Source organism: Poromitra crassiceps (genome assembly GCF_964638095.1).
Source record: "Poromitra crassiceps genome assembly, chromosome: 14".
Classification (NCBI taxonomy): domain Eukaryota; kingdom Metazoa; phylum Chordata; class Actinopteri; order Beryciformes; family Melamphaidae; genus Poromitra; species Poromitra crassiceps.
Window position 1 is genome coordinate 19,266,144 of NC_139633.1, and position 27,094 is coordinate 19,293,237.

A 27,094-nucleotide genomic window follows, 5' to 3' on the forward strand; every position below is an offset into this window, starting at 1 on the left:
CCCAGACCAACCCAATCAGGGGTATAATTAATAAACCTCATAATTTTATCGGGAAATACAAAGAAATATACATTCCTAAAATCTAAACCATGTCTATTTGGATATGAATCCTTAATTAGCCTACGTCTTTGCACCACTTGGTCGAATTTAGGACACATGCAGGTGTCAATATTTTCTCTAATAATGGAGCTTTTCAAAGTTATTCATCTTTCCCACAAACTGGACTGTTTTGGGGTTTTGACCAGTAAACACTGTACAGGTTGAGAAGATAGGATTTAATGGAGAGAGAGAGAAAAAGCAGGCTGCAGGTGAGAAGAGCTGACTCAACAACAATGTGAAGTTCTGGTGGTGTTGATGATCACAATAATACTCCAACACTTACTTGCCTACCAAAAACTTCAAAATATTACTCTCAACAGGGTAGTCGAATGTGTGAAGCCTCGGTTAAAAACACCAAGGGGTGTGTGTGCGTCTGTGTGTGTCTGTGTGTTTTACTTTTAAAGTTCTGATTGACATCTTCAAGCTATAATGGGTCTAAATGAAAAGCTTATCTCTCTCTCTGCAGGTTGTGCAGTGAGGCAGAGAAGCAATTAGAGGCTGTTGACAGTGGGATCTCGTCTCTATTCTCTACAGGCTGAGGCCTCAGCTTTGTTCATGCACAGGAGTTATGTAGACAACAAAGACAGACAGGCCGCCATGCAGGAGGCCATCCTAATGTCAGAAATGGTCCTAAAAGGCAGATTAGAATCAGAGTTGCTGACGTCAGGGTCCTGTTTAAAGACGCGATGCTACCAGACTGAGTCTATCAGTGTCCAGGTGCAAAGGGAGCGATGGACAGCTCTGCTTTTCCTGTGCTGATTTTGACCGTTCTCTCCCTCAGCTGGACTTGTTGCGCCGAGGACGAGACAGAGGCTCCGTCCTCCTGCCCAGAGAACCAGGAGGGCTTGGACGGCTCCTGCTATGAGTTTGTGGGTCTGCAGCGCTCCTTCCTCAGTGCCCAGGGCTGGTGCGAGCAGGGCGGAGGACACCTCGCCTTCATCCTGAACGATGAAACTCAGCAGTTCCTACAGAAGCACCTGGAGCCGCAGAGGGACTGGTGGCTCGGCCTGGCGCCGGCCTCTCCCAACCTGACGCTCGACTCTGCCGCTGCGGAGGGTGAGTGGGCGGGCAGACCCCAGAGAACCAGAGGAAATCATAATCATGACCTCCAGTGACTTCATACAGATTATTTGGGCCTTCGGGGGTATTTCATAGTGATTATATGGCTAGTTGCATTTTTGCACTGTTTAAAAATGAACTGCACCGTGCCATTTCAACAGCTAATTGTGTTTTGTAGGATGTATGTAGGCCTAATTTAAAAAATCTCTGTGATCTATGATTATATCGCAACAAAATTGATACATTCCAGGAATATAGAGATTATTGTCTCAGCAACTATCTCATTAGGCAGCCTGGATCTAATGAGTTTGTTTACTGACTATTGTTAGCAGGCAGGCACACACGCAGGATATCTCCCTCAAGCAGCAGGCATGATGAGAGATACTTCTCATTCACTCTTGGGCTTTTCAATGGGCTTGCTGTCAAGGGGGCTGATTTACAAACGATCCTTTATTTCCCGACACAAAGAGCCAGGCTTTATCATTCATTCTCTAGATTGCCTTCTTGTTTTTTATGACATCCCTCAATTGCACCTCTAACCATCGGTGACGCCGACGAGAAGAAGTGGAAGAATGACCATGTCCTTTAACATCTGTAGTGATCATATTTCCTTCAGCATCATTTGCTTGAATGAACACAAGGATAGAAACAGAGGTGTCATTAATGTCTCATCACTGAAACAAGTTTGTTGTAAATGTTTTGCCTATTCTCAGGTTCACTCTCTTGGCTGGATGGCTCGGATAATATTTCCTGCAGCATATTGCTTGAATGAATATGAGGATAGGAACAGATGTGTCATTAATGTCTCATCACTGAAATGAGTTATTGTGTGTAATGTTTGGCCTATTCTCAGGTTCACTCTCCTGGCTGGATGGCTCGGATATCAGCTATAATAACTGGGTGAACAGCCCAGACGCAGGAGCAGGCTGTGGATACATCCTGAGACGTTCAGGCTTCCAGTGGGAAGCAACAGGGAATTGTAGCCAGGAACTGAACTTCATATGCCAGTTTGGTATGCCTTTCTAAATTATTATGTTATTATTATTATTTATGATCTAAATGGTGTGTGTGTGTGTGTGTGTGTGTGTGTGTGTGTGTGTGTGTGTGTGTGTGTGTGTGTGTGTGTGTGTGTGTGTGTGTGTGTGTGTGTGTGTGTGTGTGTGTGTGTGTGTGTGTGTGTGTGTGTGCGCTTGTGTGTGTGTATGGTGTTAAATCTATTTCAGCTTAAAAACATTGTGCATGTGTTTTTCTCAGATTCGGGGAGATCGATTGCGTGCGACGGGCAAAATGCTACTTTGCAATGTGGCTCTGGTCAAGTTATCGAGATCGACGACAGCTTCTACGGCCGTAAAACAATTCACTACTGCCGCTCCACTGCGGCCTCACCGGCATCTGCCCAGGAGGAGTGCAGCTGGATCGATGTTGTCGATTCAGTAACAGGTATTATTATATTTATTTTCATTAATCTTATCTTTTTATATCTGTTAAATGTAAAATCTGTCATCTTTGCACTTGTGTTCAATCAACATAATAGTGGATACGATACAAATATAGCAAAAATGTATGTTTGATGGATATGGTTACTTCTGTAATGGGTCATTTATTTGACTTACTTAAATGCAAATGATAAGAAAGATGGATAATTTTGTTTTTTGGTTTGTTTATATAGATCATTACTCCATAGTAAAATATCTGTTAGCTTAGAAGCTGCTTTAATGGAAAGCCAGCTACTTAACAGCTACCTAAAATCGCCACAAGAGATGTCTTTGTTTTGTGCTTTGTGTTAAACACAAAAACCATGCTTGTCCACTGTGGACACGAGGATTACTCTAGGTAGGAGGAAAGACATTAGGCCTTCCTGAACTCAATAGATGGGTTGTGGTTGTGGAGTAAATTTACTCTCACATTCTGGGATTAGTTATGGTCGAGGGGCTCTTGAGCCAAAGTGGAACGTCATTTCCTACTTCAGCACTGTACCAGAGATTTTCATCCGCCATTTATTTCTCCATAGACATTTCGTAAAATGCTTATAAAAATAGTTTTGTTTGGTCAAACCAAATGGTTCAGCTATATTTAGAAACAGGAGAGACCACATAACATTTAACTCGGACCAAAACGTAAAAAGAATCGTGTATTAAAAAAATAAAAATAAAAGTTCGATGTTTTTTTTTAAGTCTTGGTCCGAGTGAAATGTTCTATGGTCCCTCTCGAGTCTAAATATAGCTGAACCGTTTGGTTTGACCAAGTAAAACTATTTTTATAAGCATTTTATGAAATGTCTATGGGAAAATAAATTGTGGAAGAAAATCTCTGGTACAGTGCTGAAGCAGGAAGTGACGTTCACTTTGCCTCTCTATTCAACAAGCAAATAGTTGGTATTTCATCCTCGGCAAAATGTTATGTACTACCGAAAGTGATTGAAACACCAGCGATATTATTTTAGTGAATTGTGATTACATTTAAGATGTTATAAAAACAATATTCACAAGGTCACTACAATCAATAGTGTAGGTTTGACACAAGGCGAGGTCATCACCCCCTTTATTTGTGTACCATTCCAGGCCATTGCCATGGACGACAAACGTGCCAGGCTGTAGCAGATCTAAGCTCTTTTGGTGAACCCTGCCCTGCGCTAGGAAGTTACCTGTCTGTTGAGTATCGCTGCAAAGACGGTCAGATCCACACTTCGCCCTGCTTTCTTTCACTATCTTCCACCATGTCTAATTCTCAGATACTGCATGTAATTACAAGAGCAGAAATCAAAGATACAGTTATTTATTCAGCGAATTCATTCATAGTATTCTGGTACATCACCACATGGTCATCTTTGTAGGAAAATGTCAGGTCATTGTAATAACATTATAATCAATGACAGTCACAGATCAGTTCATCAGCTCACACACACGGGTTGCTCTTTCTCTCTCTCAGGACTCCACTTGCTGATGAGGAAACTGGCTGCAGTCTTTGACAACGTCACTATCACTGTGAAGTGGCTCCTTCATCCATTCCAGGGCAACCTCACCTGCACATTGAATGCTGGAGACGGCCACATCATTGACTCATACAGCCCAGAGGAGTGAGCAGTATTTTGCAAAACATTTAACTGTTGATGGGTTAGAACAGTGGTTCTCAACTGGTCTATCCTCAGTACTTACATTTTTCCTCAGTCATTAAGTCGCCACCCGAATTTCAGATTTTTTTTTATACCACTCAAATGTATTGAACAAAAAATAGTGCAGTAATACACAATGCCTTCACACACTGTTAAAAACATGAGATAAACAAAAAAAGTGCAACAGAATTGCAACTAGCGCTAAAAACCCAATGAAGTAAAAATACTTATTTTGAATTACAGGTGATGCTCATCAAGTTTCAACAATCGGAATTCTTTCACTAAAACAAGTCGAGACAACAACATTTGGGGATATTTGGATCTTTTTTCCCCACGGGCGTCCGTCCGTGACACACTCAAAACGGCCCCGCGACCCGCGTTTGGGTCCCGACTCACCAGTTGAGAAACCTGGGTTAGAAGATAGACAGATATCACTGGATCTATATACAGACACTTATAAGACAGTATTTCAATTGACAGAACCCATTGGAGAATACTTAAAAGGGTACATATACATGCATAACATTCACTGACCCCTTTGGATCTGATTATATCTACCATGTCTTCCATTCCATTTAAACTTGACCTTCACTTGACCTCTCTCCCAGGCTGGAGAGCAGTGTGATTCACAAGTTCAGCCATCCAGGTGTTTTCACCGTTGGAGTGGAATGCACCACCAGTGACTGGCATGTTACAGCTCAGAGAACCATCACCATCCAGGAGCCCGTTGGAGAGTTTGGTGTCATCAGGTGCTATAGCAGGAACCTGTCAACAGATGGCACTAAATGCAAAGCCCTTTACGGCAGCCCTTTTCAAATCCAGGTTGATGTAAAGGCAGGTGGGTACTGTAGGTCAGTTAGCTGAAAAATTAACATTTCCAATTTTCCCATTTATGAGTACATTCTTGATTGATTCGATTATTTTCTTCTGCTGCCATATAGGTACAGATGTGACCTACAGAATCCAAATTGGGGACGTTTTGGTTGCAAATGCATCAGTGCACAGAGGAACCACCCGCCTCAATATTACAGTGAGTGTCGAGGTGGTGGAGCAGCTTGGACCTGGCTGTCACAATCTGACTTTGCATGCGTCTAACATGGTCACGACCGATGGAGCATCCACAGAGCTGCAGGTGTGTCTGCTGGAGCCTGTTGCAGGCCTGCAGGCCTCAGTCATATCAGAGGAAGGAGAGTGTCCAGACTCTGATCTCATCATCGGTGTTTCCCTGGACAGAGGAGCCCCAGCGCAGCTCCTCTTCTCTCTGGCTGGAGGCAGCGACTCTCTCTCTGACACCAGGGACATGCTGAATGGCAGCTTACAGACTTATCATTTCTCCAACCCAATTGAAGGTAACCACAACTTAAGCCATACTATAATAAAAAACGAAAGAAAAAAACACCAACAGTAAATGTTACGTGCTGAATACTCTTAAATACAAACTGTTTTGGTAAAGGACCTTTGAATGTGACACTACGAGCCGTGAACGCCTTCTCTGCCATTGACGTGGACGTGGACCTGGAAAACATACTACATGCTTGCCAGAATTACTCTGACTTTTCTCTGGACAATCAAGGAAATGAAGTATGTAGGACATTATCAGCAGATAGACTTTTCACAGACTTTTAATTATTGTAAGAGATGGAATTGTTCATATATTGGTATAAATAGGTCTCTAAATAATTCAGTCATAGCCAGGCCAATCTATTGTGCTGACATTTTCATATTCAGACAGGTAATATGAGAGTTCCTGGATCTTATGACTTGAAAATCGTTGCTACTCCAGACACTGTAACTGACTACACACAGAGTGTCACACTGGGGGTAAATGGAACAGGATCATTAACCATCAAAGGGAACACATTTGAATGGAAATGTGGTAAGTGGCACAACAATTCCTTTTCCACCATTTTATCATTTATAAGAGTTATAACCATAACTAATGTGAGTATGTGCATCCAATGCTATAATAGTAATAATATTCTAAATAGGCTGTAATATGCAGACTTGTCCAAATAGTCAGTGACTAGAAGTCACGACTGGTGAGCACTCTCAAAAGTTTCAAAAAGTTACGGTGCACGGCTCAAAAAATAATAAGAGAGGGGCAAAAAACCAGCACTCAAAATAATTCCTTTTGGTTGTTTTATTTACCTTCAAGCAAGATGACAATGTACGTTTCGGCGTGGAGCCTTCCTCAGCATTGTGCTGACAGAAGACGGACATGACGTATAAATAGTGTCAAACCGGAAATACAATCAATTACATTATCAAGTACTAGGAAATATCTCACAACATAAAATAGCAATGAATATAATATCAAAAACATCAGAGAATATCAAAAAAGAGATAAAGGTACAATTTTAAACAGTATACTTGTATATAAGTCTGTATATATTACACAGCAGGAATGCAATAATGTTTTGCAGACGAGAAGAATGAGGCTGGATGGCCACACTTGTGTTAAATAAGCACAGATGAAAAGTCAACATATTAGAATAACAAAAATCAGTAAGAAAATATTTAAAATAGAATTAGAAAAATACATAATAAAATGCATATAAGTGAATGCATCGGATAGAGATACTGCAGGTCCACACATGACGCTCCCACACTGCCTTACAGTGCAAGAGCATCATGCGTGAACCCACAGCACATCCACCCGACGCACCCCCTAAAGAAAGCAACCTAGCAAAAGTTCTGCTGAGGAAGGCTCCACGCCGAAACGTACATTGTCATCTTGCTTGAAGGTAAATAAAACAACCAAAAGGAATTATTTTGAGTGCTGGTTTTTTGCCCCTCTCTTGTAATATGCAGACTCCCATAAAAGTCACCCTGAAGCACAGGGAAGCAGCACTGACTTTCTTTGAATCTGACTGACATGATGAAGACCCAATGGGGTCAAAATGTTTATATGAAACTTAATAAATAAATAAATCCCCTAACATTATTCCAGTGAGTATAATGATGATTCAGTGTGTAACTTTTATAAGACTGCTACTGTAAGTTTATTGTTGTTCTATTTTAAAGATTTCCCTCTGTTTTTATCCATACAGAAGGAAACTGCAAATGCAAAAATATGACAAAGGACCAAACTCATGTCATCGAGAGAGACTGCCTTCCAGATCCATTTGAGATGATCAAATACAATGTAACTGTGCGGAAAATGACTTGGTTTAGGAAATCGCTTGAGCTTACTTCGGTTTCTCAATGCATCACTGTTACTCCAGAGGAATTCCCAGATGTCACCATCAGGTAAAATGGGACCACTCATGAAATATTAATATAGCCTCAAAATAATTATTTCGTAGGGTTTCATACGTGCTTACGTTGATACGTTGATAATCCCTTACAAATAGGTGGCTAACAACCTCATGCAATTAAGATGTCGAAATTTAGTCAGACATTTGGTTAGCCAAGGAAAATGAACTAAATTTACTAATTGACTCATTACTCTAAATTATGATGATAACTGGTTTAGATTATGGTTGTATGATTTACATTGACTTCCACCCTTGCAGCTGTGATAATTGCAGCCCAATAAATGTGAAACACCACGTAAAGTTAACACTGAGCTGTGTGACGACCTGCCCAGACATCGTTTGGTATATTGAGGACCCCAAACCTTTAACAGTAAGTCCAAAACTCCACTTGAATGGACTCTTACCTCTGGCAGACCATTCATGTGCCAAAGAACTATAAAAAACATCACAGCTTATATTAACTGATGATTTCCCCTCTAGGGCGACCTCAAAGACTGTTACACCAGTGCAGGAAGGAGGCCGCTTATTGAGAAGCAGGATGGTAGCACTGAATACACAGTGGAGAGCCAACATCTAATAGAGGCAATGGATGCATTGGACAACATCACCGTGATTGCTTATGGTGTGTTCTCTTCACAAAGCTTTTTCTTTTTTCTTTTTTAACATTACAAAAAAAAACATAATTAATAATATTCCAATGATCTTGTACAGCTTAATCACAACTATCACAATTTATAAGCATGAGTAAGCATCAGGGTTGTGGTTTCCACGCTTGTCATATGGTAGAATCCCAGAACTTTCTTTGCTAAAACTGAAATGTCTTTCACTTTCAGCACACAGCACCATGAGAGTTAAAGATGTTTCCATTGTAAACAAGACCAAAACTATTTGCTATTCAGGTCCCAGTTATCGACGCAGTGTATAACATTCATAGGCAGTCTATGAGGGACAGACCCAGCAGTCACTTTACAGAGTGAGTTCTTACATCCAAATTTGTACTGCTAACAGTTCTGACCCTGAAAATGTGCTGATATACCCTTAAGAATTTCATGACCAACAGCTCTTGATGAGAAATTATTCTCACCTCTCTTTTTCCTCGTTGCAAGACTTGCAAAAATATAATACCGTAGATTGATTTAAAAACGCATCTTTTGTGCAGGCAAGAATGAGCCGGGCTATGCCAGGTACACTATTCTGATAGCAGGTGCCATGCCGACTGAACCAGCTGCAACCTCAGAAGTGACTACTGGCCCACCTATGACCCCCAGCCCGCCTTCGTGTAGCATCTCCCCATTGTCAGGAACAGTGCTGGATGCTTTCAACATCAGCTGCACAGCAAGCGCCTTCTGCTCCACAGGCTGCCTTTACTGCTTCAAAACAGACAGCGGTGAGGATGTTTGCATGAGCATCTGTATTTCAATCACATAATACAAATGAAATGCCTTCTTTCAGAGTAGAACAAATCTAAACGAATGAATAAGAGAGGCAGGAGGAGAAGATAGGGGGAAGAAAGGGAGCTAGACTGAAGTTCCCTTGTGTTAGAAGCAACTCCCATTTTTAACTGGAGTCTCAAATGGTAGCACGTTGCTTAAAGTAGCCAAGACAGATAAAGAGAAAGAGGAGAGGTGAGACTGAAAGCGAGAGGGATAGATTGAGTGAGGCGAGTTGGCGTTAATCGTTGATTTAGAAGGTCTGAGACAGTCAACGGGCCGGTGGGCAGGAACGAACAGGTCTGGAGGAAAGGACACAGAGAAGGGCAGGCAGAAATGTGAGAGTGGTGAAGTCAGGGTAAAGACAGAATGAGTGCGGTGAGGGAGTGGAGAGGCAGTAGTGAGAGGATGTTGATTAGAGACAGTAAGGTGAGACCAGGATAGCAGCCGGGTTAATGGAGAGAGAGGCAGAAGAATGACTATCCAAGACGTGAATAAGCGTTAACGGAGAAGTTAACTGGAAGTGATTGGAAATGGTTAGAAATGGAGCAGGCTCTAGAGAAGAGACCAATTCAAGTCTCGAGTCAGTGAAAAGGCAGAGTACAAAGACAAAAAATCCTCTGTAGAAAGAAAGTAGTTGCTGAGGAGAGTGAAGGCTGCCTCTTCTTCAGGAAATTATCTGAAAACAGTATTGAACTCGTTTAGGAGGTGCGTTTACATGTTGTTTGCTTTTAATGTTGGTAATAACTCTAACCTGCTGCTGGGCATTATTATAAGAGCATCTCATCTCATGTAAATGTAAAGTGACTCTATTGATGATGATTTACCATTGGAGATGTTCTTTTCTATAAAACAATTTGTGTCTGAACTCTGAAATTAATTGTGATGCTTTGTCTGCTGTTTTGCAAACCATATACAGATCAATAATTGAAAAGTCATAAAGGCTGTTTTACCAAATTGTCTCGCTTGTCTTTCAGGCAAACATCTGCGCTGCAGTTCTGCAAATGAAGTCAAGTCTGTCTTCCTCCCTCTCGGAGATCAGAACAACAAGTACAGTTTGTCTGTTGTGGTGACGGTGAAAAATGGAGACAAGAAGACAACCACAACTATTGCCACTCAGGTTGGTCATCTGCCAGTAATCATGTGTCTTGAACAAGTGGAGTCTAATGGCGTGGCTTTGATGCTATTAGGGGCTGACAATTGCTCGAGTGACATCACTGATGACATTATCACTGATGACATCACTCTCTGATGACATCATCACCGATGACATCACAATTGCAATGACATCACTTGAGTGACATCGCTGATGACATCACTGATGACATCACTCACTGATCACATCACAATTGCTTGGTGTCATCGTTGTGACATCATCGGCGACCTGGCATACACTTGCTTTCTTTCGTGGGGACATATAACTATGACATCATTGGCGACCTGGCCACTTTCCTTCGGCAACCTGGCCTCTCTTGCTTTCTTTCGTGAGGACATACGGACTTATAGATGCCTCCCCCCCTAGTGGCCACACCCGGCACACCACAACAATAAGTTGACATAGAACTTACTTATCAGGAAAACAGGATGTGGTTATTTGTGGTTATTTATTTTCCCCAAGGTACGGAAAAGCAACTCCAGTGACTCAGTGAAGGCTCTCCAGTCGGTGGTGAAGGATACTGTCACTCAGTTGCAGCAGCAAGGCCTGCTTTCTGGAGAAGCTCTCGGACAGATCTTCACCTCTGTGTCTGATATGCTGAACATGGAATCTAATGAAGATCAGAAGGATGCGAGGAAGAAGGTAATGGAAGGCAGTCGTGGGATTGAAAGTATCGAGACTGAGATCATACTCATCATAGATGAAATCATAGAGATCATACTGAGATCATAGAGATCATACTCTGTGTATATATTGTTCTGTCATAAATGACATTAGAATGAACACAGACTCAGGCAACAATTCGATTCGAGTGCTACTGGATCTTAGCGCTGCATTTGACACTGTTGACCACTCAATTTTATTGGACAGACTGGAAAACTGGGTTGGGCTTTTGGGTACGGTCCTCCAGTGGTTCAGGTCCTATCTTCAAGACAGGAAGTACTTCATCTCCATTGGCAATTACACATCTGACCTAACTAGGATGACTTGTGGGGTGCCTCAAGGATCCATTATGGGGCCCGTTCTCTTCAACCTTTATATGCTCCCTCTAGGCCTAATTATGCAAAGAAACAAAGTAGCCTATCATAACTACGCAGATGACACTCAGTTGTATATAACTCTTTCCTCAGCTGACTATGCTCCCATAGAATCATTGTGCCAGTGCATTGATCAAATAAATAACTGGATGTGCCAGAATTTCCTACAGCTAAACAAAGACAAAACAGAGGTGATCGTCTTTGGTCCCAAAGAACAAAGGCTTAAAATCACTGCATGCCTTGAGTCTCGATCCCTGAAGCCTAAGGATCAAGTCAAAAATCTTGGCGTTATTATTGATTCCGATCTCAACTTTAACTCCCACATTAAGTCAATCAGAAAATCAGCTTTTTATCATCTTAAAAATATAGCAAGAATTAGGGGCTACATGTCCAGACAGGATCTAGAAAAACTAATTCACGCCTTCATCTACAGTAGGTTAGACTACTGCAATAGCCTTTTTTCTGGTCTCTCCAAAAAAGAACTTAGGCAACTTCAGCTCATTCAGAATGCTGCTGCTAGAGTTCTAACGAAGACTAAGAAAGCTGATCATATCACTCCAGTTCTTAAGTCCTTACACTGGTTGCCAGTGTGTCATAGAATAGATTTTAAAATACTGTTATTAGTCTATAAATCACTTAATGGCCTAGGCCCTAAATACATAGCTGAATTGCTCCCACGCTACGAACCGTCTAGAACTCTTAGGTCAGCAGGTTCCAGCTTATTAACTGTCCCTAGGATCAAATCAAATCATAGGAAGGCCGCATTTACCCACTATGCTTCTGCTAGCTGGAACAAATTGCCTGAAAACCTCAGATCTGCCCCAACCTTACTTATTTTTTAAAAATAGACTAAAGACTTTTATGTTTACCGTCGCTTTTAACTGCTGACAGCTATTTCTCAATCACTATCATATGTGTGTCTAGTCATGTTTCTTATATAGTCTATTCCTCTATAAGTTTTTAGCTCTTTTTGCAACTGCTGCGCCTGTTGCTTAATGCACTTTTTATACCCTTAAAAAAAAAAAAAAAAAAGTTTTGTTGTGGTGATGCTTTTAAATGTCCATGTTATTCTCTTCTATTCTTTTATTTTCCTGTCAACCATTTTATGTGAAGCACATTGAATTGCCTCTGTGTATGAAATGTGCTATACAAATAAACTTGACTTGACTTGACTTGACTTGAATGTTTGCAAGGTTTACAGATTTTATTGTTCTCACGGTTCCGTCTTCAGCTAAGAGAGCAGATGCTGACCATGATGACCAGTGTTCTGCTGGACTCCCCCAGCAACACAACTCAGGAAGTGCAAGTGACGGCCAGAGCTGTGGCAGGACTCACCCAGCGATCAGATGAGCTCAGCCCTGCTGCTCAGGTACAGTGCATACAATCACATCAACAATCGATGTTTTGAAGAATGCTGTCAAAAATATGGGGAGAATACATTTGAAATTTCAAATGTCCACTCCGTTCAGGAAAGATAAGGGATTGCAATACAAACAGCCCATTTGAAAAGTTTAGAACAGGACAAAGTTTAGAAGAGGACAGGATGAACTAAAATAAAGTTGGAGAAATACTTTATTGGCCTTTTGTATTAAGTACAAATTCATAGAAAATATGGCTCAGTCATCATAACAATTTAAAAAACACTTTGAGAGTAAACTAATAATAGTTTTCTGGCTATTGGGTTAGGAAAGAGGTATATATCCATATGATCAACCATGATCCTGTCCGTTATTGCGTTTTATCTCCAGGAAGAAGCGAGTTCGTTGTTGGCAGACCTGAGCTCGTCCCTCAACTCCATCAATGTTCATCAGGACGGCAGGCATGACAGAGAAGTGGCGGAGGCAGCTGCGCCAATCGTCGAGGCAGCCAGTAATATCTTGAATGTTTCATCGACTGTAAGGACACAACTGTCACTCTGACTGCAGTGCTAACAACACTTATTCTGGTTTTCATCCTCCTGCCAGCAACCTCATTGAACATGCAATATATTTTTCCTCAGAAAAAAGTCTCTGATTTTCTTCTTACTGGAATGAGCAATGTTCAGAGTGCACTGTTGAATGGGAAAACGCTCAACGGAGACCCTGCCATCATCAACACTGGTCAGATCAGTGTGTATGTCAACAGGTACTGGAAGAGATATATGAGACTTGCTAAAGTACGTACCTGAGAATAAAACAAGGTAGTGTCAACTTTCAGCATCTCTTTATTTTGATCCTGCCTTCTGCACTGCAGAGTGTCTCCTGAAGCCATGCAGCTGCAGAACATTAATGTCCAGAAGAACACCTCCCCCAGATTCTCCTTCCCTTCACTGCCTGCTCATGTCCTTTCTCCAGAGGAGCCAGTGGATGTGAGAGTAAGTCTGTGCACACAGGGAATGTGTTATACATTTATATAACAATATTATAATAGTGAAACTAACATCTCACAGTATACAGGCTTCCAATGGACCTGTTTCACAGCAGCTAATTTGTGTCTCAAAGGCAGGATAAACATAGCCTGGGTAAACCCATCCCCCACGTGACCTGCTCTCAGACCTGTTCTCAGTCACTAGTGACTGGGAACTGAGAGAGCAGGTCACGTGGGGGCTGGGTTTACCTAGGCTAGGATAAACATAGGTGCAACCAAAACAATGAGGACCCCAGCACTGCAACACCTAAATGGATTGGAAGTTGGAGGCCTTCTGAGACACAAAATGGCTGCTGTGAAAAAGGTCAAATGAAGTCTGAAGGACCAAATAGATACATAAAAAAAACAATTAATATATTAATTGAAAATGGAGCATGAAGTTTTTGAGTGTATCTCTACTAGGATATTTTTCAGTGTTCCCAGCACTCTACATAGTTCTTGTCAGTGTGATATTTTCCATATTGTTTACTATAGAGCCCACATCAAGCCACTATTTGGCTGATGTTTGTGCACCCTAGGACCGGTTTCCAGTACCAAACAAGGCAACAGTAAACTGTCACCCCCCCCCCCACAAATGATGCAGACCCCCAGTAATCAGTAACAAAAAAGGTCCCCTTGGCTCTAATGGTACCCCCCACCACCGCCCCCCTTGGGCCAATCAAATTTTGAAAACATTATATACAGTAATAAAATATACTTCCCCCAAGTTTTGTCAGCGGTAGTTTGCCAAAGCTTGATCCAGCTCTAGCCATTGTTTTGTATTGGTTGGTTGATTGATTGATTGATTGATTGATTGATTGATTGATTGATGAGAACAGCCTATACTGTACATACACACCATTTTTATCCAAACTTCCTCGTCATTCATTACTTGTTACAGATGATGAGTTTTGAGAAGAATCCGTATTCTTGGAGCGAGGGAAACATCACTGGCGCTGTAGGATCCGTCTCTCTCACCAGAGCGAATGGCACAGTCATTCCTATTGAGAACCTGCCTAATGAGATAGAGGTAATAATGCTCTTAAAAATGTAACTTCAAATATGTTATAAAAAACAATTAAAATACTTATTAGTAGGTGCACTAGTAAAACAAATCAAAATAATGCTTCTGGTTTATCATTCTATGTACAAGACTGTGTTTTGTGGGGTTTTCAGATTCTCCTACCAAGGTTTGATGTGAGTCAGGAGAACAGCACAGTCCTGGACCTGGGCAACTTCAGCACATTAATAATTCATGTTCCCTCCCCTGATGTCACACTGGTGCTGAAAGTGGAGCCCTCTGAGGACATTCCTTTCAAGCTGTTGCTGGGCTATAACGATCATCCCAGTGAGCAGAACCACGTCGCCACCGCTCAGCTCCCTCTGGAGAATGCCAGTGAAGGTACTGTTAGAACAACACAAGTCACAAGCTCAATCATTCTCAGATTTGTTTGAGTGTGTGTGCTGTGTGTGTGTGTATGTGTGTGTGTGTGTGTGTTTGTGTGTGTGTGTGTGTGTGTGTGTGTGTGTGTGTGTGTTTGTGTGTGTGTGTGTGTGTGTGTGTGTGTGTGTGTGTGTGTGTGTTTGTGTGTTTGTGTGTGTGTGTGTGTGTGTGTGTGTGTTTGTGTGTGTGTGTGTGTGTGTGTGTGTGTGTGTGTGTGTGTGTGTGTGTGTGTGTGTGTGTGTGTGTGTGTGTGTGTGTGTGTGTGTGTGTGTGAAATAAAGATAGGTGGGTGGGACCCTCTTTCCAGCAAATACCCCTACTGTAGGTTTCACTAGTGCAGTGGTTCTCAAATGTTTTCACATGAGGGACCCCTAAACAGTGTTGGGCAAGTTACTTTCAAAATGTAATATACTACATATTACTAGTTACTTTCATTTGAAAGTAATAAGTTACTTTACAATATTACTTTCTGTGTAGAGTAACTCGTTACTTATTACACTACTTTTGCATTACTTTGACCAAAACAATAGCAGCAGCAGAATGACATCGCAGCCCCGGTGTCATGCCGAGTTTTGCACCCCCGCCGAGAATTGCATCCCCACCTTCCGGGAGCATATTGTAATGATTTATACGGATATATTATCTGGGTAGACGTGATCTCCAAGCCAGGGGGTCTGGCTTAGGAGACCGACTTTGATGCATTAGATCCGCGTGGAGGTGACTTCCATGCTTGGGGCTCTTTTCTGCCTCATGGAAGCCGGCGATGTGCTTTGATTTAATAAAATGTAACTCAATTTGTAACTTGAGTTACTTGACAAAGTAACTGGTATAATATTACTGAAATCCTATAAGTAATAAGTTATATTACTGAGTTACTGCTAAAAGTAATATATTACATGTAATATATTACTTTTGTAATGAGTTACCCCCAACACTGCCCCTAAACTGACAAAGATTAGACCACGGACCCCCATTTGATAGGATTTTGTCCCACGGTCCCCCATATGATAATAAGATTGATGCTTTTAGATGCTGCATTACAGAAAGTGTATAAAACCCATGACCACACCCCCCCCCCCCCCCGACAGCCAATGTGTGGCCATCAACTGCTATGTGATGTGACATTGAGCAAGACACTGAACCCCCCTACCTGCAGTGCATATGATTCAAGTTGCTCTAGATAAGAGGATCAGCTCAACACATGTAGCCAATAGCCATGCATGTGTCTGTCATTTTGATTACAGAGGAAAAATATACCTGGGTGCTGGGCCCCAAAGACAGAACAGGAGGAGGAGCTGGAGTGCATTATCTTGTGGTGAAGCCCATCGTGGAGGCGGGGGTCAAATCCATCAACGCCACCGTCTCCGTCACGTCCATCGCTGCCCAGTGCAAGTACTGGAATGAGACGGGGAATACCTGGAGTGAAGACGGCTGCAGGGTGAGTGCAACGTCACATCACAGCCACAGTGCTCACATCCTTGAGAAGTGATGTGTAAAGTGTAACTGTCTGCTTTTGTTTTCTACAGGTGGGCCCGCTCACCACACCACTGGTCACTCAGTGCCTCTGTAACCACTTGACCTTCTTCGGGAGCTCTGTGTTCGTCATGCCGAACCTGGTGGATGTGTCGCGCACCGCCGAGCTTTTTGCCACTTTCGCCAACAACCCTGTGGTGGTGTGTTTTGTGGGGTCCATCTTTGTCGCTTATCTGCTGGTGGTTGTGTGGGCGCGCAGGAAAGACATCCAGGACTCAGCTAAGGTAAAGAGTTTCAATACTCTCTCTCTGTGTGTGTGTGTGTGTGTGTGTGTGTGTGTGTGTGTGTGTGTGTGTGTGTGTGTGTGTGTGTGTGTGTGTGACGTGTGTGTGTGTGTGTGTGTGTGTGTGTGTGTGTGTGTGTGTGTGTGTGTGTGTGTGTGTGTGTGTGTGTGTGTGTGTGTGTGTGTGTGTGTACGTACCTGGAAGGCATCTCAGTATAGATGCACGGCAGGGAAAGAAGAGGCCACTGTGGAAAAGAGAAATTGCTGGTGATAGCAGTGACAAGCCAGCCAGAATAAAGAATATGACAAAGCACCAATTTGAAATTAAAGAATATTATGTAAGGAGCAATCCGTTGTGAACTTATTTATTTATATTGAAAGATTATTTTCAGACCATACCAATTGAAGTACCAATGAAGGGTTGCTAAAAAAAAATCCTAAACACTCTAAATAAAATATAAGGGATCCGATATTTTTGTAGCCTTAGATTTAACCATGCAGAAGGTACGCTTCCATCATGAAATACATTTTATTAAAGTTTAACCTCATATATAACTTAATTATTCCACTCACTATTTGTTGTTGTCCTGTATCCTCATACTACAACAGCGACAAATTTGTATTTTGTGTTTTGAGATGCCTGCACTGAGACATGCACACATACAGTACATGCAAAACGCCCACACACGCACACATACACATAGCGGTATGCACGTACATACAGGTTTTTCACTTTCATATGTGCATGTGTCCATATTTCATACATAAAAATATACAGTGTACTGTATATATATAAATAATAACAACAATACATTTGTTTATTCATATACAAAACCAAGGTCAAAGTTACTTGACCTTGAACCTTGGTTGTGTTTTGGATATGAATTTACAAAACCACAGGTTTGTTGCATTTAATGTAGGTCATTGGGTTTTCCATTTTAGGAATGTCCCCTGAATGTCACATGTTCACATTCACTTGTAGGTCAAGATAACTGTGCTTGAGGATAATGACCCCTTGGCTGAGTATCGCTACATGTTGAATATTAGCACCGGGCATCGGCGTGGTGCCTCCACCTCCTCTCAGGTCAGTGTGTTTGTTCCAAAAACCAAACCAAACCCTGTTGTGTCTGTACAGCGAGCCTGCTTGACGTATAAATAGTATACAATACATATGCACCGAACACTGTGAGGGGGCTCAATAGTCCATGCATGCTGACAACTCTGGCCATTCCTGGCCATGTTGACTTACCTCCACTCATGATGTGTTGTTCCAGGTGACAGTCACTCTGCTAGGTACAGAGGGGGAAAGTGAGCCACACCACCTGACAGACTGTGAGAAGCCGGTGTTCGAGAGGGGCGGGGTGGACATGTTCCTGCTGACCACGCCCTTTTCCCTGGGAGAGCTCCAGAGCATCAGGCTGTGGCACGACAGCTCAGGAGCGCACCCCGCGTGGTACAGGAGAGCGGGGCGGGCTAGCTCGAAGTTTGATCATTTTTGCATTATTATTACTAAAAGAACGGTAGATGATTATTCTAACTTTCATGCAGGTATATCAACAAAGTCATGGTGCAGGATCTGGAGACTGGACAGAAATGGCACTTCCTGTGTAACTCCTGGCTTGCCATAGATATGGGCGAAGGCACTCTTGACAAAGTGTTCCCAGTTGCCACAGAGATGGATTTGAAGAGATTCAGGTAAGAGAGCAGCCATGGGTCTCATAAAGACAAACGAGCAAGACATTTGACTCAGTTCTGTATCATTCTCTCTCTTATTTCTTATTATTGAATTCAACCCTCTTCTTATTCTCCTCTGCTTTCTAGTAATCTATTCTTCATGAAGACAGCGAAGGATTTCCGCGACGGCCACATCTGGTTCTCGGTCATCAGTCGGCCTCCCTGCAGCACTTTCAGCCGTGTGCAGCGAGTGTCCTGCTGTTTCTCTCTGCTGCTGTGCACCATGCTGACCAGCATCATGTTCTGGGGGATCCCCACAGACCCCTCTGAGCAGACCATGGACCTGGGTATGTAACTATACAGTATAAACAACCCCTTCAAAGGGGAGACTGGCTTAGTTTACTAGAAAACAGAAAAGTAAGACTTGAACCTAATATCTCCCACAAATAATTGTGTCCCATTGTACTTTAAAGAGGACATAAAACATTTGATCATATGAGTCTAGTTCATTTGCATTTCACCTCAGACAAGACAGGACACTGCTTTCAAGTCTGAAATGTACCTAGATTTGCTAGAAAGATGGACAACATTTCAGCTTTTTGCCAACTAGGGGACTGCTAGATGATGGCGAAAACAACCCACCACCACCACCATGTCCACTTTACGTTGCAGGTCATATCGAGTTCACCTGGCAACAGGTTATGATCGGAATCCAAAGTTCAATCATCATGTTTCCCATCAATCTCCTTATCGTGAGTATCTTCAGAAACACTCGTCCCCGAGAGAAGGCTGGCAAAGCAGACACTTCCAAGCAGGCGAAGACGGGTCGAGTGTCTCCCTCACAGACCTCTTCCCCCCAGAAAGAGCTCAAGGACATCACACCAGACACTGTGATCAAGGTAAAGTCAAAAGTCACTATCAAATGATGGTACTATTCCATGCGTGTCTGTAGCTCTTCATGTGGTGGCACGTCTCTGTTATTAGGACATAAAGAGAATTGCCCAGTCACTCTCAAAGGCCATGAAAAGCCCTCTGCCACATCTGGAGCTTCGGCCCGGCCAGCAGGCGGACATCAACACTTTGCTGTCTCTGGTGGAGGACATCATCAGGCAGCAGAACCGGGCAGGTGGAGAGTTTTACACAGACGCCTCCAAGCAGGAACGCTCGATGATCCTCACTTTAGGCGCAGTCAATCTGCAAGGTAAATTGCACCGTATCCTTAGAACCACCTGGATCTCACATGATTCCTAAATATGACATGCTCCATGCCTCTAAATGTTTAAATGGTTGCAGGGTTTATTTGACTCCGCGTGGTGCGATGCCTACTTGTGACCCCATCACAGGTGTGGTATGGTGACAGTATGGTGACAGTGGTGAACAGTTCAACTAAAGCATGATTCTCCCTTGTCGGGTAGTTTCTTTAAGGCGATCAAGAGAACTCGAGGCTGGAAACGATTCCATATTTCAAAGGAAAAAGGCAAACATTTGAGAAGAAAATCTGGAAAAATAGACATGATGATACTCTACATTTGTATAGTTAACAAATAAAACAAAACAAAAAATCCTATCCCATGAACCATCTCACAAATCCGCCAAATTATCTCATAACCCCATAACCATTGATTTAACTTGGATGTGTTCTTTGACGATATACTATATTGGAAGAATGTCTAATATCAACTGAATATTATTGTTTGTTTGTTTTTTGTCTGTTTTGTTTTTGTTTTTGTTTTTGTTGTTGTTGTTGTTGTTGTTGTTGTTGTTGTTGTTGTTGTTGTTTTTGGGGGGGGGGGGGGTGCTGGACAGAAAACAGTGTGTGGGGAAGCCCTCAAAAGACTGTGGATGGGCTTCAGAAGAGGAGCAACAACAGCCAGTATCTGTACAGGCAGCTGCGTCATGTTGAGAAGGAGCTGGGTTTGCTGGGACCTTCTCGCTTTCCCAACCCAGACAGCTACAACCGGGCCATGCAGCAAGTCCAGGGGATGAAGGGCCTCCTGGAGAACCACCTCCCCTCGTCCAGCCTGGGAGGGGAGCAGCTGGCCCACAGCCCCAGTCCAGCAGAGAGCGTCGATGGGGACAACACCAAGAAGTGCTGCCAGGGGGGTCTACCCTGGTGGTTTGTATTTGTCGGCTGGATCCTGGTGATCGCAACCAGCGGCGTTTCAGGATACTTCACCATGATGTACGGGCTGACCTATGGGAAAGACCGCTCTGTGAGCTGGCTCATCTCCATGGTAGTCTCCTTCTTCGAGAGCCTCTTTATTACCCAACCGCTGAAGGTGAGGAACGTTACAGTATGTGATCAGGATACACTTCCCAGCATTGCATAGATGTACAGTTTATATACGTTACTCCTCATTTTTCCTGCTCTCTCCTCTTTCCCCCTTCCCCTGCTCCTTCCCCACCTCCTCCCCTTCCCTGCTCTCTCCTCCCCCACATTTCCCATTCCCTCCCCACCTCCTCCCTTTCCCTGCTCTCTCCTCCGCCACATACCCCCGCTCTCCCTCCCCTGCTCCCTCCCCACCTCCTCCCTTTTCCTGATCTCTCCTCCCCCACATTCCCCCCGCTCTCCCTCCCTTGCTCTCCCCCACCTCCTCCCTTTCCCTGCTCTCCCCTCCCCCACATTCCCATGTTCCCTCCCAATCTCCTCCCTCCCCTGTTCTCTCCTCCCCCACATTCCGTCCCCCTTTTCTCCCCTTCTCTCTGCCTTTCTCTATCATATGATTGTTCAATCTTGTTATTATTACTACTGTAATTGCTACTGTTGTGTCAGCTAGATTTAGCTAGACATACTTTCTGTGAAGTCCTCTGAGAGATGCTTGTGAATTAGGGCTATACAAATAAACTTGACTTGACTTGACTGTATCTATATTTTGTTTACGGGGCATCTGGTGTTGAAGACTGCACATTTTCCGTTATAGGTTCTTGGTTTTGCTGCGTTCTTCGCTCTTGTTCTGAAGAAAGTGGATCAGGAGGAGTACGGAGAGCCTCAGATAGATGATACTCTCAGAAACCCAGGTACTGTTACCAGACTCTCTTTTTTATTTACCATACTTCCGTTATGTGCAGGAAAAACTAAACGCCAAGCTAAAAAAAACAAAACCTCACAGATGATCCTGATGCAGTGCGAGCAGCCAGAAGGGACAGCACCTGCAGCTTCTATCAGCCTCCACCTCCCACGGACATCGAGAAGATGAGGAACAACATGATTAAAGAGCAGAAAGTCTTTGCCCTCATTAGGGAGATTCTTGGTAAGGCTTATCACTTTGATATGTGTATATATAGCAGGATTTGGGAGGCAGCGATGATTGTGAGATAAGAAGTTGTTTGCTTTTTGATGCAGCCTATATGGGGTTTATGTGGATGTTGCTGCTGGTGGCGTATGGCCAGAGGGACCCTAATGCATACTTCCTGACCCAACACATACGGCAGAGCTTCAGCAGAGGGGTCTCAGACAGCATGAGTGCTAAAGACGTGTTCAGCTGGGCAAACACCACTGTGCTGAGCAATCTTTTTGGAGAGCACCCAGGTAGGTTATGCTGTGATGTTATCAGCTGTTAGTAGTTATTGTTTTGCTTTTGCTCTTTCCCCACATCTGCAAATATTTGTCTACAAAGAGTGAAAAGATTCCTCCCAAGTTTCACCTTAGCACTAATTTTTTATGATTGAGTTCAATTGGTGAATTAGTGTGACTGGAGATAAAAAGGAACAGAAGGCATTCATGCTTATCTTAAAGTTCTGTTGTAATTACCTGATGATAACTCATTCATTACATTTGTAAATTGCAATTTAGCCTCACCTCCTCTAAGTCGATTGAATCAAATGTAGTCACAGCTGAGCGTTCATTGGAATAAACAGGGTGCTGCTTATAGACGGTTTTCACCAGAGCGCAACCCCACAGCACTTCCTTTTTCTCAGCATTCGGCAAACTGCAGAAATATTCACTCGACATTGTTACTTTTGTTTTCGCCGCTCAGCTGTATAAACGGTTTTCACGGAATGGTCAGTCCTGCACTTGAATGTTTCTTTTTCTTTTATGTCCATAGCAAACACTGCAACAGGAAGTGAGCGGGGGTTCAATTTAGAATGTTTTTGTTGTCAAGTTAAAACCGTCTATAGGTTATAGTCAAGTACTTTGATGACATTTGAAAATTGACAACTTTATTGATATAGTAAAGTAATTTGTTGAAATACTTCTGCTGCTTTGTTACACTTGAATAATATTGACTGGCTCTTTTATATTCTACATTTATTTAAGATAGATTCATCTTCCCTTTATATGTATGGTAATTTGTTACCTGAATATCCATAACAGGATTCATCACAGATGGAAACTCCAAGCTTGTGGGTAATGCCCGTCTCCGCCAGGTGAGGGTGCAGAAGGGCTCCTGTCACGTTGCCCGCTCCATGCAGGAGTCTGTGTCTGACTGCCATGCTCCATACTCCTGGGAGTTGGAGGACCTGGGCTCCTACGGTCCGGGCTGGAGCCGCTCTGTGACTAATAATACCTCACTGAACCTCCGCAGCCCATGGAAATACCGGTCGCAGGCTAAACTAAAGGCCTTCCCCATCTGGGGCAGTGTGATGCTCTACAGAGGAGGGGGGTTTGTGGTGGATCTGGGGCCAGATTCACAAAACTCCAGCAGGTAGGCCTTTTCATAGTCAAAGGGAATGAAATGAGCCTACGATAGAAAGAATGTCACTATTCAACACAAATTAATTCGAAAACTAAAACAAAAATATATATTTTTCTTCTATAATTAATTGGATATTGACTTTGTAGACTCAGTAAATATGTATTTGCTTCTACATTAGCTTCACTTCATTGTAGTGGTGAGAGTTATTAACTACCTAATTGTATGCATATTCCTGCCACCCTGTCTCCACAAAGTAGGTCTTCCATTCAATGAAGCAGGTTCAAGATTCATGTTTTCATGACATCAACAAAGATTTGACACTCTTGTTTCCAGTTTTAACCTTTTTTTTCCATAGTCACCAATCTGTACAAGACAGTCCAAAATAATAGAATTAAGATGCTATGAACTAGCTTTTACTCGAAAATGAATTTACATGTATCCACATTTTTGTTTGTGCAGAACTCTTCAGTACCTGTTTGACAACACCTGGCTTGATGTGTACACCCAAGCAGTCTTTGTTGAGTTCACTGTGTACAATGCCAACGTCAACCTCTTCTGCATTGTCACACTCATGCTAGAGACTGCAGCCATAGGTAAGTCATCTATATTCAACTACGAGCATCTTCTGCATTTCACGCTCATGCTAGAGACCGCAGCCATCATCTATATTCAGCTATGAGAGGAGAGCTGCACAGAAACCTGAACCATAAAGCGCCATGTAATCGGCACGCTTCTGATCCTTCCAGGAGTTTTCCAGTTCCGCAGCGAGCTGCAAAGTGTGCGTCTTTACCAGTCGCCCGGTGGCCTTCACATCTTTGTCATGGCCTCTGAAGTCATCTATTTCCTCTTCATCATCTATTACATGTTTATTCAGGTAGATGTTTCTTCTACTTTGAATTTAATACCACAACAAAGAAGGATAATAACAGAAGGTGTTGTTGGCTGCAGAACTTCTCACACAGACTCCTCTCACCTCCTGACAGGGAAAGCTGATGAAGCAGCAGAGGTGGGCTTATTTCAAGACGAAGTGGAACCTGCTGGAGCTTTCTATCATCATTCTTAGCTGGAGTGCACTGTCCGTCTTCATAAAGAGGACTTATCTGGGGAATCGGGACATGGCCTACTACCAGAGCAACAAAGACCAGTGAGAAACAACACTGCTTTACCCTGGATAACACTTGCACTCATCTGATGGGGGGGGAAGGCAACATTATGTCAAATGTTTTTTAGTCAATCTAATACAAACTATAGTATGTTTCATTGGTAATAACTTCATTAACTCATAATTAACTGCCAACTCCCAGATAAGTGAAAAGAGGTAGCACCTGTAGAGAAAACAAAACAAAACATCACATGGGACGTATCATCAGTGATGTACCCTGGGGTCATAGGATGTTTCGGGTACTGCAACATCATACACCCTCTCCCAGGTGACCCAGCCGGGGTTGATCAAGCCCCGACATACATCCCAGTAGCTACCCACGGTCAGCCCTCTTAGGGAAAGACAGGGCCACTCAATCCGCTGCTCCGAAACTACTCTGCCGGGACCGGGAGGCTCTGGCACGTGGAGGGACTGGGCTCTGTGGGTTGCCCCCTGTCCGGGCTCCTCCTACGTCTCACCAGGTCCAGGACCTGTGCGTTGCACCAGACCAGACTCCCCCGCTCCCAACATTTCATTCCGGTATGATGTTTCTTGGGCCGTGGTGGTACTGCAGGCTCCACTTGTGGCTTGAATGGCCCTCCTAAAAGGCCTCTCGTGGATTTGTTGCACACTTGCACACTTACTCCAAGCCGTAGTTTATTGAGGACAAAAAATTACGTTTCGATCCTACATTGGATCTTCATCAAGTTCAGAAATGTTTGGAGAATGAAACATACCCATATATATAACATTGCAACCATAAGCTGATACTCTATGTTGGCGGGTGTGGTTCAAACAATCAGCACCTCCCAGGGTGGAGGGATGTAGGATGGAAACCTCTTTTCACTGATCTGGGAGTTGGCAGTTAATTATGAGTGATGCAGTCGATCAATCAGGCTGTTTAATATTCAAATGAACACAAGAGGGGAGAGACACTCGCTGAGCAGAGAGGGGTGCTGTGTAACTTGACTCCTGCAGTTGTTTAAGAGACACAGAGCAGTTTGATATGAAAACAAACATTGGAAACAAAAGCAACTGTTTTGCTCAGATAAATGAGAGTTTCAGGCTATGCATCTTTATGACTTTACTGATTAGAGTCCAACCGTAGCGCTACAGTATAATCTAGGGAGATTCACAAGCAGCGATTCTGACCAAGGTCTCAGGAACAATAATAATCAATTTAATTTCATAAGTAATACGACGTTGATTATTAAATTGAGTGTGGTCTCCATTTTATTGTAATTAGCCTTGACAAAAGAAGAAGCTAAACTACAATTTTTAATGTACCTCACACTTGATCCTGACCCCACCAACCTTAAGGAGAATAGCCTAATTTTAATTTATATATCATTAGAAAATATTCATTAGAGTGAGAATAATCTTTTATGCTGTCAGTTTATGCATATTCTGCCTATCTGTGCCCATCAATATTCGTCAAATGTTTTAACATTCATAACTGACCAATTGCATTGAGTATAGATTTTGGAAGAAGAAAAAGCATTCCCTCTACTTTAATGGGTCAGATACATTTGACTATTTTATAGAGATTTATGTTGAACTAATCTCTGCTGAACAGACATCAATATGTGTTGATGTGAGCGAAAGTTTATTTTATTTGCTCCCCAAGCGCAGAATTGTAATCGTGCAATTTACATTTTTCAAAAAGTAATAATTAAAACAAGGGGGTGCTCTCTCGTTAAGAAAAGAGTCCTGTGCTCTTTGTCCAGATATGCCAGTTTCCATGAGACGGCCAAGGCTGACGCTGTGCTGGGCTACCTGATCGCCTTCCTGGTGTTGCTGGCCACAGTCAAACTGTGGCACCTGCTGAGACTGAACCCCAAGCTGCACATGATCACCGCCACGCTGCAGCGGGCCTGGACCGACATCTCCGGCTTCCTGGTGGTCATGACCATCATGTTCCTGGCCTACTCCATTGCTGTGAGAGCTTTCCCATTTTCAACATCAATGTACCACTGTTTCCTCCTGCTGTATCTCTACCCAGTGAAACGGAATTATTGACGTTTTTGTCATCGAAAATCCAAATGTAGATATTAACATAGAGATGAACTTCCTGATGGTTTCATTTTGTTTTTTTTCCTCAGTCTAATCTGATGTATGGGTGGAAGCTGTCCTCCTATCGGACTCTGCTGGATGCTGCTCAGACCATGGTCAGCTTGCAGCTGGGCATATTTAACTACGAAGAGGTTAGTGTGAGAGAGTTACATTGTGCCATATAGCAGATTATGACATACGAGTGTTATTTACTGCACTTCTTCCTCCAATCCCTCAGGTTCTGAATTACAATCCGGTTCTTGGTGCATTCCTCATTGGCTCCTGCATTGTGTTCATGACCTTTGTGGTGCTGAACCTCTTCATCTCCGTCATCCTAGTGGCATTCAGTCAGGAGCAGATACATCACAAGGTAATTCACCCATGCCGAGTCTGATTTTCGTCTTGTCATTGCTGTCAACACTGACCACTTGTTGTGGTTACATTTGTATTATTTTATTTCCCAAGAACATGTTACAAAATGACCTGAGCAATTGCAAGATACTTTATGGGTAGCTTCAGATGACCAGTAATTCCTTGAGCTATGTCTTTTTCTAACTCTTTTCTGTCTTTGCTTCACTGTTCTACAGCCATCAGAAGAGGAGGAGATTGTGGACCTGATGCTGATGAAACTCTGCAGTTTGTTTGGACTCAGATGTAAGACACGTGGTGCTGATGGTCTGAGCCCAGTTGTTTCATCCTCAACAAATAAAGGACTTGCAACAATTTCTTCATGAATATTCATGAGAGCTGATATTTCCCAGTGCAATTTAATAGAACAACTTTGCTTCTGTTGTTGTTTGTAATGGCTCGCTTGATGTATTCATGCCTTGAGGTTATTGTTTTGTGACCATATAT

General features: G+C 42.8%; 1 protein-coding gene across 1 annotated transcript; it reads left to right on the forward strand.

Annotated features, from left to right (window-relative positions):
• Positions 1 to 830: 830 nt before the first annotated feature.
• LOC310789049 (polycystin-1-like protein 2) lies at positions 831 to 26,973 on the forward strand (the record flags this gene model as incomplete). Its single annotated transcript, XM_083650652.1, has 41 exons — positions 831 to 1,155; positions 2,012 to 2,170; positions 2,413 to 2,598; positions 3,720 to 3,830; positions 4,087 to 4,234; positions 4,879 to 5,108; positions 5,212 to 5,619; positions 5,724 to 5,851; positions 5,999 to 6,146; positions 7,321 to 7,519; positions 7,786 to 7,897; positions 8,008 to 8,149; positions 8,687 to 8,914; positions 9,935 to 10,077; positions 10,576 to 10,755; positions 12,382 to 12,519; positions 12,899 to 13,045; positions 13,150 to 13,274; positions 13,383 to 13,503; positions 14,437 to 14,565; positions 14,712 to 14,937; positions 16,224 to 16,417; positions 16,506 to 16,736; positions 17,718 to 17,819; positions 18,010 to 18,188; positions 18,284 to 18,430; positions 18,557 to 18,756; positions 19,082 to 19,308; positions 19,394 to 19,610; positions 20,216 to 20,688; positions 21,331 to 21,427; positions 21,520 to 21,660; positions 21,753 to 21,938; positions 22,725 to 23,055; positions 23,506 to 23,639; positions 23,793 to 23,920; positions 24,030 to 24,190; positions 25,915 to 26,125; positions 26,290 to 26,391; positions 26,478 to 26,609; positions 26,827 to 26,973. The coding sequence occupies 41 exons, from the start codon at positions 831 to 833 to the stop codon at positions 26,971 to 26,973; spliced, it is 7,473 nt and encodes a 2,490-aa protein (XP_083506778.1).
• Positions 26,974 to 27,094: the final 121 nt, after the last annotated feature.